At 43.0% G+C, this 11,627-nt stretch overlaps 1 protein-coding gene across 1 annotated transcript in view; it reads right to left on the bottom strand.

The window, feature by feature from the left end:
* LOC142774977 (cell adhesion molecule Dscam1-like) overlaps positions 1-9,915 on the bottom strand; it is a 480,705-nt gene extending 470,790 nt beyond the window's left edge. Inside the window, exon 1 of the mRNA XM_075876146.1 lies at positions 9,217-9,915. Coding sequence (XP_075732261.1) covers positions 9,217-9,400 — 184 coding nt within the window. The 5' untranslated portion in view covers positions 9,401-9,915. The remainder of the gene's footprint in view (positions 1-9,216) is intronic.
* Between the last annotated feature and the right edge of the window lie 1,712 nt (positions 9,916-11,627).

Below are 11,627 nucleotides of genomic sequence, written 5' to 3' on the forward strand. Positions count from 1 at the left end.
CGCACTAAAGCATTCTTGTCCCGTGTTACCATTTCTGATAATAATAATAATAATAATAATAATAATAATAATAATAATAATAATAATAATAATAATAATAATAATAATAATAATAATAATAATAATAATAATAATAATAATAATAATAATAATAATAGTGAATGTTAGAGATGCTACAGAGGAGGACTCCTGTTATCTATTACCTGCACGTAAATCTAAGCACACGGGTCTTCAGCATTAAGCCTCGGTCGGATTGAGGCCACCAGGGCCTGCATCCAAACCAGTGAGTTTCAGGTCAGGATCAAGCGCCGCCGCCACTATAGACCACCACGATGGTTGATAGTCACTTCTTCAGGTGAAATAAAGAAAAGAAATATATAAAACAGAGTGAAACATCGTTAGAATTTTACCATTCCCCTTAAAGCAGTGTGCGTTTACTATTGACTTAGGCACTAATCGGCTGTCATTCTTGTAAATGTTGGAAATTTCTACATAGTCATATGCTTTATTCCCAAGTTCACCCTGCTAAGTTTTAGGCGCACGGGTTTGAATCGCTGCCGTAGGAGCAACATTTTGGTAGGGGTGAAATGCAATTTAAACACCCATTGGCGTATAGCTTAAGCTCCTTGCTCCAGGTGGTTGAAATCAAGCTGAAGTGCACCAATTAGGGCATGCCACGTAATCCCATAGCTATCTTCTCAAGTGAAAACCCCGTAATTATTATTATACGTTGCTACCTCTACCCGACAGACATTAACAATCTCATTCATTTGATGTTACCTCTTTGTCACACAGTGACGCTGTGCCAACCAAAGAAATTTTCTCCAGCTTTTACAGGATTTCGCGATTCCCTCCTAATTGAATACACATGACCATTCAATTAAAAGGCACTCCGGAAGTTAAATATTCTATGGTTACCAAACGGGCTTCCACGGTTCCTTTCACACAGGCAGAAGTATAGCAAGGCATTCATGCTGCTCTACAATTAGCATTGCAAAACACACCGATGCGGAAATCCACAGCCGCTCAGGGAGATGGAGTTACCGAAATGAAAAAACCTGTCCGGAATTAAAACTTTTGAAAGCCCTCTCTAGTTTTATCGCTAGGATTTGGGGGATACAAAAAAAAACCGCGGGGTGTTTTATTTACAAAAAAAAAAGTATCACTACAATCCACTACTGAGGAAATTAAACGCCCACTCATTCGTGGGATCCTCTCGACGCGATTTCAGGCACCGCGTGTCCGCTGTATCACGACACGTGCGTTTGAGAATGCCTTTTGAAATCATTGTTGGCCCCCCGTCACGCTGAGAAATCATTGTGCATTGGCTCGCTGGATGTAACACTATCACGGCTCATGGTACCGCATTAACTGAAGCGTTCAAGGCTGTGCAAAGCTAACACGCATAGTGGAACTAACAGACTTTACTGAACGAATGAAGCTTTTACACGTACGTTCATGCATAATCAGAGAGTCCTGTGGCCAATGTATACAGTCATGCTACGTATCCCTAAGTAGTGTGCCCAGTAGTGACAAGCACGATATATCGGAACACTCGGTTTCCCGGTGATCCTATGGACTGCTGAAAAGCGCCTCGTTCATCAGAGGGACGTAATTAGGTTAGAAGCTGTGTGGCATTCGTAAGTGAATTGTCGCGCTTTCCTTTGAGGAATAATCAATGAGACAAGCACATAAGGACAACCTCGGAACAGGTTTCGCATACAAAATATATAAAACTGACCTTGATTAGCCGTGACATAATTTGTGCCTTCTTCTGATAACCATTTCTTAATAGACCGAATTCGGATTGCGCTTCTTTACTTCGTAAAAAAAGTACAACGGCCGGTTTAGCCCATGCGTGCTAATGCCAGAAATAAGACGCTTTTCTGTTTTGTAAGTGCGTATACTCTGTAAAAAATGCTCCATTCATAGTAGAATCCCTAATAATGAATATTATAATAAAAAAACAAGTGAGTGTCGACGAATTATTCAGTAGAACAAGGACAAGTAATTACTTCCTTTTAGACAACGAATAATTTCGCAATTTTCATGGAGTCATGTATTCTATAGGTAAGCCCTATCATGACGACACATCGAGACACTGGGCGAGATTTTTCAGCACGCTTTCTAAAAGCTGCGTGATTTCCCTCGAGTGACAAGCTTGGTAATGCGCATGCGAGCCAGTATGAGTGAGGTTCGGTCAGTTTACCTTGTGTCCTCGGCCCACTATTGGTCTCATAGGACAAACGAATAGGCATTGGTCGTATGGTACAACCACAATTCACATCTGTTTGTTGTTGTTTTTTTGCGAGTGACAGGACACTCGATTATGACAGTCTATAGAGTGTAAAAATATAAGTATTTTGAGCAATGTTCGTACTCTTCATTCTTACACACTCATCACCAGCCGCAGGAGCTATCGTAGTGAGGTTGCGGCTCGCATGAATAAAGAATACACAGCAAGCATACATTTTCCTATTAATACATCAGCGTGTAACCTGCCGCTGGTTTCCATGGGAGTGGCGACGCGTGACGCTTCAGTTTGCACGAAAATGGTGGTAGTACATGGATAAACTTCGTTCTTCCGGCTTCGTTTGGGTGCGTGTGTCTTGATGCCACATTTTCGCAAAACGAACTTCAACTAACGTACAGCAGTTCCAATCGACCACCTTAGCATTTTCGCGCTCACCAATTCAAATCGGCTCACGATGTTTACTGCTATTCCTTATTTTATACAAAACAAATGCGAGAACCGCGTAAAGCTGTAAGTTCGCTCAAAGCAGCAGGCGCGAAATAGTGCAAACTCGTGTGTTGTAGCCATACTTCCGACGGTGGTTGAATGATAGCAGTGCGACAGCTTCCTCATCACAAGATTGTTGGAAACTCTGTAACAGGAAGGTAACAGAGTCTGCTGGAGAATCCCTATTATTTGATAGTTCAGACAAGACTCATTGTGGTTATGAGCCAATCTCTGTTAGGCGACAAAACAAAGCAAAACAACAGGAGTAACCGACCCTGTGTGACACCAAGAAGAAAAAGTGAACTTGGGCAGACCACATAAAGCAGAGGACAAATTACCGTAGTTCGACGAGAGCTGCGGAACAGCTAGATGGCAACCATGCAACAAAAAACGCATCCGAGGACGAAAAAGGGCTCGAAATAAGTAAGGAAGTAAACAAAAAAAAAATGCGCGCAGGAATGAATTGGAACCAGCTCGCGTAAAATAGGCTGAACTGGAGGTAATTGAGAGATGCCTTCGTCCTGTTGTGCACCATAAAAGGTGCTTCAAACAAGGATGAGGATGAGGTTATGCGCTGCTACTCAATGTGCAGAAGTAACAGATACGTACAGAAAAGTCAACTTTGATTACATTCAAGGTTGTTTCAAGCTCACTTTAAGAACGATACTGCGCACCCCATTTTCTCAGTGCCTTCCTTGAGACCTGCACTGTTTTATAAATAAATATAAATCAGCAACTTTTCCCTCACTTTTTGTGGCATAAGAGGGAGTAAAGCTTTGAAGGGCAAACATGAAATAACAAAAATAAACTAACAACTAGAGAGAGAGAAAAAAAGAAGAATATAAACGTGCTTTACTGATTAAAAAACGAGAGAAAGAGCACGCAAGAGAAAGTGCCACGTAGGACACGATCATGGTTGCTCGAGCCATCCTATAGCTGGCGAAGAAGGGGGGGGGGGCACCATAGGAGAACCGTACAACGAAAATCTAATAATTAATGCCAGCGCTTTGTTTTCAGGTGCAAATGAACAGATGACGCATTTGCGTCCATATTGTTCTTATCCGCGCTTGCGATGAGAGGCGGGTATTTTCGCGCGCGCACGCAACGGACCGCGGCATCATTTCCCGATTCACGCGAATGTGGGACGGACAAACACAACAAAACCGTTGAAAATCACATTAACAGAGCGTCGAACACAGCTCGGGCCTCTGACACAGCAAACCAAACACTGCCTGCAAACTTAATTTTGTGGCATTAAAGATAAGCTGGTATGTACGAAAAAAAAAACTAAATCTTTCTGATGCCCCGCTTTTTCACTCTTTCTCCCCGAGAGGTATCAGGGGAAAAATATGACTCTCCAGTACGACAAATTCGCGTTTCGTAAGAAAGCGGCTTATAGCAAGGCACAATTAAAAATTAGTCATAAATGCCACGTTAACACGGCAATGTGAACGAACATCATGAATGCGTGGCTAACGCGAACGTAATGTAAAGTGAAGCACGCAGGGGGGCACAGAAGCGTGGGTTAAGCGGATGCTTCCGTCGGGAAAACGGCAAGAGCTCTGTAATCCTCCCTTCCCCTTTCTCCCTCTTCCAACCTCCGACGTCTCTGAAGGGAGACGTAATTTATAAACGCTTCCGACTCATTACTTATTTGGCACGCTCGGCAAGCACAAACAGATCGAAGCTGCGTTTGTGCTGACGCGGTTATCGCTGCCTCGAAGCCCTTATCCCACCTCGCCCCGAACGCCCGAAAAACCCTCCGGGTGTTCCCCCCTCTGTTCTTTACATCCGTGACAGCGCCGACTCGTCGTGACACACGTTTTTCCGAGTCACTTTGTCAGTGTTCGCGAAGAACTTTTTTTTTTACTCGTTTGTAGTCACAGTTTCAGAACTTCTCTGTACTTTCTTTCACTCGTTTGTTTATGCCACGAAATTCCTTCAGTGCACTTCAACGCCTCCACCGCCTCATCCCGGTACCCGTCTCTATATTGGTTAAAAAAGAGAGGCTGAGAATAAGACAAAAACAAAAACAAGTGACCGGGACGAAAGATTGCGAGGGGCATCTTTTTGCTGTTCTCGGAACGCTTTTTCAAACTTCCCAAACAGCGTCGTCCCCGCTACGAGGGTGACGATGACGTGAATGCTGTTGCGCCGGCCTCTGCAGTGGTGTTTATTTATCATCACACGTGCCATAAAAATTTTACGCCCATCATAAAACACAGGCCGTGGCGACACGGATACAGGCCTTTCTTGCCTCTTGGTTCGCAGGAATTTATACGGCTTGTTTGCGGGAATCTATGTAGGCATTTGAAAAAAGTAGAAAAAAAGCAATGCTTTGTTTTAGCAACAGTGTCGTCTACACTTCTGACATTTTCACTTATAGCAACTCGTCTTTTCATTTTGAAAAGGCTCGGAATTACAAAATAAAATGACAATAGAAGCAAGTAAAACAGTATTTCTTGCAAGGTTCTCTGGAAGATTTATTCCATAAAAACTTAAGGGGGACTTCTTTTTTTACTTTGTACCTGAGTTCTGTATTTGCCATTTATTTTAACACCACGTTGTGTCCGATGCGGCGCATAATTTACTGGACGTCTGACTACGACCGCTTATCACGTATTTACAGCTAGCTTTTCTGCGCAATGCGAACTGTGAAAAGAGCCTATACTGTATTCAGTTTATCAAGAGATAGCGAAGTACCACTGGACTCACGGGCGCATTCAAGTTTGCTTTGTGATGGAACAATAGTGGTGACCGGCACAAGCACACCTTTCGTAGTCGTGTTTACGGTGCCACAGATAAGCCTAAAACATGTTTATCTCGAGGCTACATATTGGACATTTGCTATCAACATAATCGATCACTACGCTCCCAGCATGCGTCTTTCTTTATGGCCGCTGCACGAGCCTGCAGCATACGAGCAAATAAAAGCGACTCTATCGACCTATTCTCGTGAACCAGAATAAAAATTTAATGTATGCAACATGGAGGGTGCTTGTGGTTCGATGATGAATTTCTTGCAAAGTAAGGGCACCTCTAGGCCAATATAAACAAAAAGTCAAACAGTGGTTTCGGAAAGCAGCAGAGCTTATTTGCATGAAAAATGTGCGGCATGTCGAAGTTTCTAGCTGTGACACGTAACGTGCTTTATTAATTTCTATTTGTTATATGAATGTAGTTATTAAGAAGCCATCTTGCCTTGTGGTGCGGAGAACAGGAAAGCCGATCTGCGTTCCCGTCTACTCAGTCTCTCCTTGTATTTTAAATATATACAACCACGAAAAAAACAAGAGAGAAATAAAAAAGCACGGCACTGACAGCAAACAACCTTGGGAAATACGAAAATTGAGAATTATCTAGCACTTTCGCAAAGTAGTATGCAGATGGGTCACGATGGTCGCTGACAAGCCCAGTTATTACGGCGACACTGTAGCCACATTTTTTATCATTGTGTCACGCTTAAAAAATGGCTGCCGCTGTAACCCCATGCTGGAAGTGATGAGGCACCGTCACCGTAGTTGTTGCCGACAGACTTAGCGTACACGGCTAACCTGTTAACGTTTATTAGCAAAATGATGTTTTACGTAGCACTCTTCCGACACACGCCACTGACGCGCCAGCGAGGCTGCCTTTGAGGCATGTTTACGGCGAACTGAGAGCGAACCCTTAGCGCTGCTTTTACTAAACAATGATTGAGTTGAGCCGGATAACGGCGCACTTGCGATGTGGTTTACGGGCCTCAATGAGACATAACTTAGAATATTACGATTGCCGAAATGCTCCCGTGAACACATGGATACACATGCATGCTATTGGGCACCAGCGTTGCTAGGAATTCATTATGACTTTATTATGATAACGTTGCAGCTTTCTCGTTTCAGCATTACGCAAACAAAGCACGCATCAAAAACTACTGGGTGAATTTATGGCCCGAGTCATTAACATATTTGCATATATTCATGTCGTCGTTTGTCCTCCAAGTCCCCTTGTGTACCAAATTTAGGGCCACAAAATTTCATTTTCAGAGAGTAAGCTTCATTAATCTGCGCAACATCTTTTTAATTAGATGCAAATTGTGAAGTCGGAGAGGCACAGCAAGAGAACCTAATGTAGAACAGAGTACAGGCACGTCAAGATAATATCAACTGTCTTCACTGGAGTGTTCGTATTAAGCGTTGCTCCATTGCATATGTGTTTTTGTTCATACGTTTTGCATCGTTTTTCTCCTGAATTTCTGAAGCTACAGTTTAAAAGTATTCCCATGCTGCGTGTACGTACAAAGTAAAAGTACTTCTTTTAACAAATGGCAAATAAACTTCAAAGCATGAGGTCTGTCGTTGAGAGAGGTTTGCTCTCTCAACAACAGAACTCGGGCGCGAATGCGTTCACTCAGTTAAAGAAACGTGTTATCAACTATGCGAGAGGGTATTATGACATATCTACTTCAGGTTGCGAACGCTTCGTCGCCCAGCGTTTTCATCCTTTGAACAAGAGGTTTAAAGAAAACCACGTTGACTTTAAGCAATGAGAATTGGCGCAAAGGGAGATACAAGGTACGTGATATGTCTATCATTTATATCTCAGGGAGGCTTCATTTATTGTTTATATCACAATCAATAAAACTTAGTCAACAGGACTTGTTACTGAGCTAGTTAGTTTGTACTTAAGAGGAAAAAAAGTCAGACACAGTGCAAAGAGTACCGGATGAAGTGGAGAAACAAACAGACATGCATGGGCGTCAATAAAACTTTAAAAAGTAGATGTCAGCTCAAGAGCGAATAGCGGTGCTTTGATGTGTCTATTTCAAAAAAAAGAACGCCATGAAGCTTGCAGATTGTTGCAATTGGTTGCATGCTCCGCTTTGTGGACAGATTAAATTTTCAGTTAGTAGTGTTGAATGTATCGAACCTTTTTTTCAAGTACACTCAGGAAACCAAAGTTTGGGTATCGCACGTAGTGTGTATTGATAATGCATTTTTAATTATTCAGTGCGTGTTGGTTCTCGCTGCTCATACAGAGAATTTTATGATATAAAATTTGTGGTTGAGAAATAGTGTTGTCTTCTACTCTCATCTTTAGTCCTTGTGTTACGGAGGCGGAAATGTCGAGGCCCGTGTGCTCAGATTTGGGTGCACGTTAAAGAACCCCAGGTGGTCAAAATTTCCGGAGCCCTCCACTACGGCGTCTCTCATAATCATATGGTGGTTTTGGGACGTTAAACCCCACAAATCAATCAATCAGTCCTTGTGTTATGAAGAAGTTTGACAATATTGTTCAGTCATCGATAAGAGAAAGGTAACCCGTGTAGAATATTGTCGAGATAAACATAAAGAAAACTGAACTTTTTTATGACAAAAAAGGCGAGATAATGGGCGAGTTTTTTGTGTGTGAAAAAAGTGATGTAGCTATACAAAAGGGCAACGCTTCATTAAACTTAAAATCAGAACATTCGAGTTTCCCAGTAGTGTTGTATATGTCTGATAATACGTTTAAATTTTCCTATGTTATCTCCTCAATTGGCAGCAATGATTATTCCTTCGTTTATCAGATCCAGACAATTTATTCATTCTGCAGCTACGTGCATGACGTAAATAGTTGTTATTTTAAAATAAAAAGTTATTCAACATCAAAATGCGTAAGTTTGCCGATGCCTTTGCTTGAAGGGTCTTTTTTTCTACCATAGCTAACCGGTCTGTGAATTAATAACGTATCAATATTTGAGGAGCGAGCGTTTGGCTGAAGCGAGTGTGCTATGGTACAACTGCATCCTATTATTGCTGAACTTTAGGATCATGACTGCATAGAAACAAGTAGTGACAAAATTGTTGCATTAGTGAACAATTCGTTTGATTGATAATCATGGTGAATCGTATTAGCTTGAAAAAATAACGGACGAGATGTTAGAGCAACAGTCGTATCCACTGTTTTTAATTTCGCGATGGTAATTAAAGTAGTCAGAGGTTTGCTTTGGGGCAATACACATCAATAGCAATGAACTAAATGCATCAATTTTAGTTTAGCGCAGGTTATTTTGCAACATCCCCAAAATAATAGAAGTTATTTTTTATATGCGCTGTTCGATATGCTTCAATTCAACGTATAAGCATTAAGATAGGCAATGCTGTTTCGTCTGTTGAAATTTGGTGGCAAAGATGCCATATGAATCTTTGTTAAGCTTGACAAAGCGACAACCTGAAATAAGTTTTGTTCTTAGTTTTTGTTTGCATCTTTTTCATTAGAGCGAAGAAATAACGTGCTGTGCTAAAGAGGTATTCTTATTCAAAACGCTGTTTATTTCCAACATCCCTGAAAGGTAATTGTCATATGCCCTAACCACGCTTTCAAGGGCTATCGAAGTCTCAACGTCTTATTATAAGACATCATCGCTTTGTCTTGCAATAGCTGGCCATCGAAGGTTATCACCTGTTGAATGTCAATCATGTAATTGCGTACATCACAGAAAGCTACCTTACCGTTCGCTGAACATGGTAGGACGACCGATGAGAGGAGAACTAGTGGCAGGGCGTAGAGCAGCATCAGCTGAAGCATTGTTATCCTGAATGTGTTAGGAAAAATACCTGTCCTGTTGAGAACTACCACCACATTTTGAGTGGCGAATCGGCAGTGGACATTGTTCCTGTTCCCGTGCTTGGCCATCAGCGCAAATAGCACCCAAATGTACCACTGGTTACTTCACCAACAACACTGTGTCAGAAGCATGCGACTTCCTTTTTTTCACAGCAACACCACCGACCACACTCTATTTTCGTATTGTCCGTATGCACCAACACGCGAAACAGGGCTCACGTCACGCCAGTTTATCCAGCACATAGCTGACAACGTGTCGCAGGTAAATACCATCACGTGCGGCAAGCAGCGCGCAGCGAACAAACAATCGTTCTGCCGCGTCACCATCAATGCATTCTTGCAAGTGGCACCAAACGGGGCTGTCACTCCGACGCAGTCACTTGCCTTTTTAAAGGAAAAACCTCTCACTTTCACACTTGCGTACGAAAGTGGTGCGCAAACGAGAGCCAAAACACGAAGCTGAGTGTTTTGGCTTTACCGCACGCTTGCGTGCCCCGAGGTGTTGCCGCCGCCTCGAACTCCGGCACTCGTCGCATGCACGCTGGTCGCCGGCGATACCACGCTTTCCCGCTGCGCCGCACGCAAGGAGAGCACTGGGGCACGGGCGAACACAAACTTCGGGGAAAGCTTGCGCGGCTGGCTTGCGACAAGCTGCACATTTCTGGCACAGCTCAGTTTTGGGGAGTGCCGCCCCCGGAACGGGTCCGCGTGTTCCGATCGATCCTGGCGTCGAGGCTAAGGACGTGGGCAGGCGCATGCGCATCAGGTCTCAGCTGGCGGGCGCTTTGGGGAAGGAAGGGGGAGAGAACAGAGGTACAGATGGAGGAGGGGGATAGGGAAGGTAGGAAAGAAGCAGAAGAAGCAATAAAAGATCTCGGGGTCCTTCGAGAGTATCGACACAAAGGAAAGCGAGGAATAAAATGTGTGCGGAGGTTGGGCATGCTACTTGATGCGGAAGGTAGCCGGCCCCCTTTTTTTCAGGCTGAACAGTACTTTTTTTAGTTGCCTGCTGTACTTTTTACACAGTCAGCCCTCGACCGCTCAGCTTTCTTAGTGGGATAAGAAGAGTGTTATTACGCAATAAAAATAAGTATCGCTTTGGTTCAGTGTAAGTGTAACGCAGTGAAGACGACTGAGAGTTTTCGGGGGGATAAAGCCACCGCTCTTGTAAGGATTGAGTTACGAGTTCGAGAGAAGTATAGAGCCACTTTGGTTTAGGTTAGGTTTGGTTGTTTGAATCGGTGATGGTGATGGCACTTCGATCTCAAATGGAATGACAAACATGTGATCTGTTGTAGCTTTTCTTCTGCGCCCTTTGTGTAGAAACAAGATCAGTGTTCCAGGAACTAACTAGCTGTGCGTGCATGTGTGTGAGTTGCGAGGCATGGGATGTATGATAAGACTGTCTGAATCGCCTTGTTAAAAAACTCTCAAGCGCACAACAAAAGTGCTAACATCGTGCCTAATGGACTGAAAGAAAGAATTTCACTAACTATGCAAAATGTTTTTTATTGTTACTGTCTAGTTACAGAGAGACGAAACTATGCGATGATAATTTAATAAACCCTTAAGCTCATCGTAACAATTTCAGAGTATCAACAAAGGCAATCGCACTTTAATGCAATATTGTTAAAGAGCTCCCTTTGCAAACATTCTGGTGTCGGTGTCATCGTCGTTAATTGTGAGCGAAAAATCAGTCTCACCCGTCATTAAAAATAGAAACAGATGCAAATAAATGATAAAGTTATCACCATGACGGGTGGGACTCAAGACCAAAACTTCTGCGTGTCAAGCAGTTATTCTACTACGGTGTCATGCCCGCGCTTAAATGTGCCCTGAAATAAAGCACTAATGTTAGGCAGGGCGATGGGTGTTGTCAACATATGCAATACTGCGTACAAAAGCGTAAAATTTCACCAGGCGTGAGAACATAACTGGTACAACATGTGGGTGGTTCGAAGATCTACATATAACCAAGGGCTGATGCATAAATTAGTATCATCATCACCATGAACAAAGTGTACAAGTTTCGTGTAGCCTTGCGGACTTGTAGCGGGTACATTGCGAATTGATGAAAGGAATACTTATGTGCAGGGGCCTTTGGCAACTGTACCTCCATAGGCATTCTGGGATGATTTAAAATAGGTGATAGCAGAAAGGTGGCTTTCCTTAAGAGACGGCTGAGGTGTCTACCAAGAAGTGAATCGTGGCTGCCTGTTGAGAAGACTATGTGAATGGATCCCGGTTACGCTATTGCTTTGTACTCTTGCCGGCAAGACTCATCATCATCATTGTC

The sequence above is a fragment of the Rhipicephalus microplus genome, chromosome 2 (assembly GCF_043290135.1).
Source record: "Rhipicephalus microplus isolate Deutch F79 chromosome 2, USDA_Rmic, whole genome shotgun sequence".
In the NCBI taxonomy this organism is placed as follows: domain Eukaryota; kingdom Metazoa; phylum Arthropoda; class Arachnida; order Ixodida; family Ixodidae; genus Rhipicephalus; species Rhipicephalus microplus.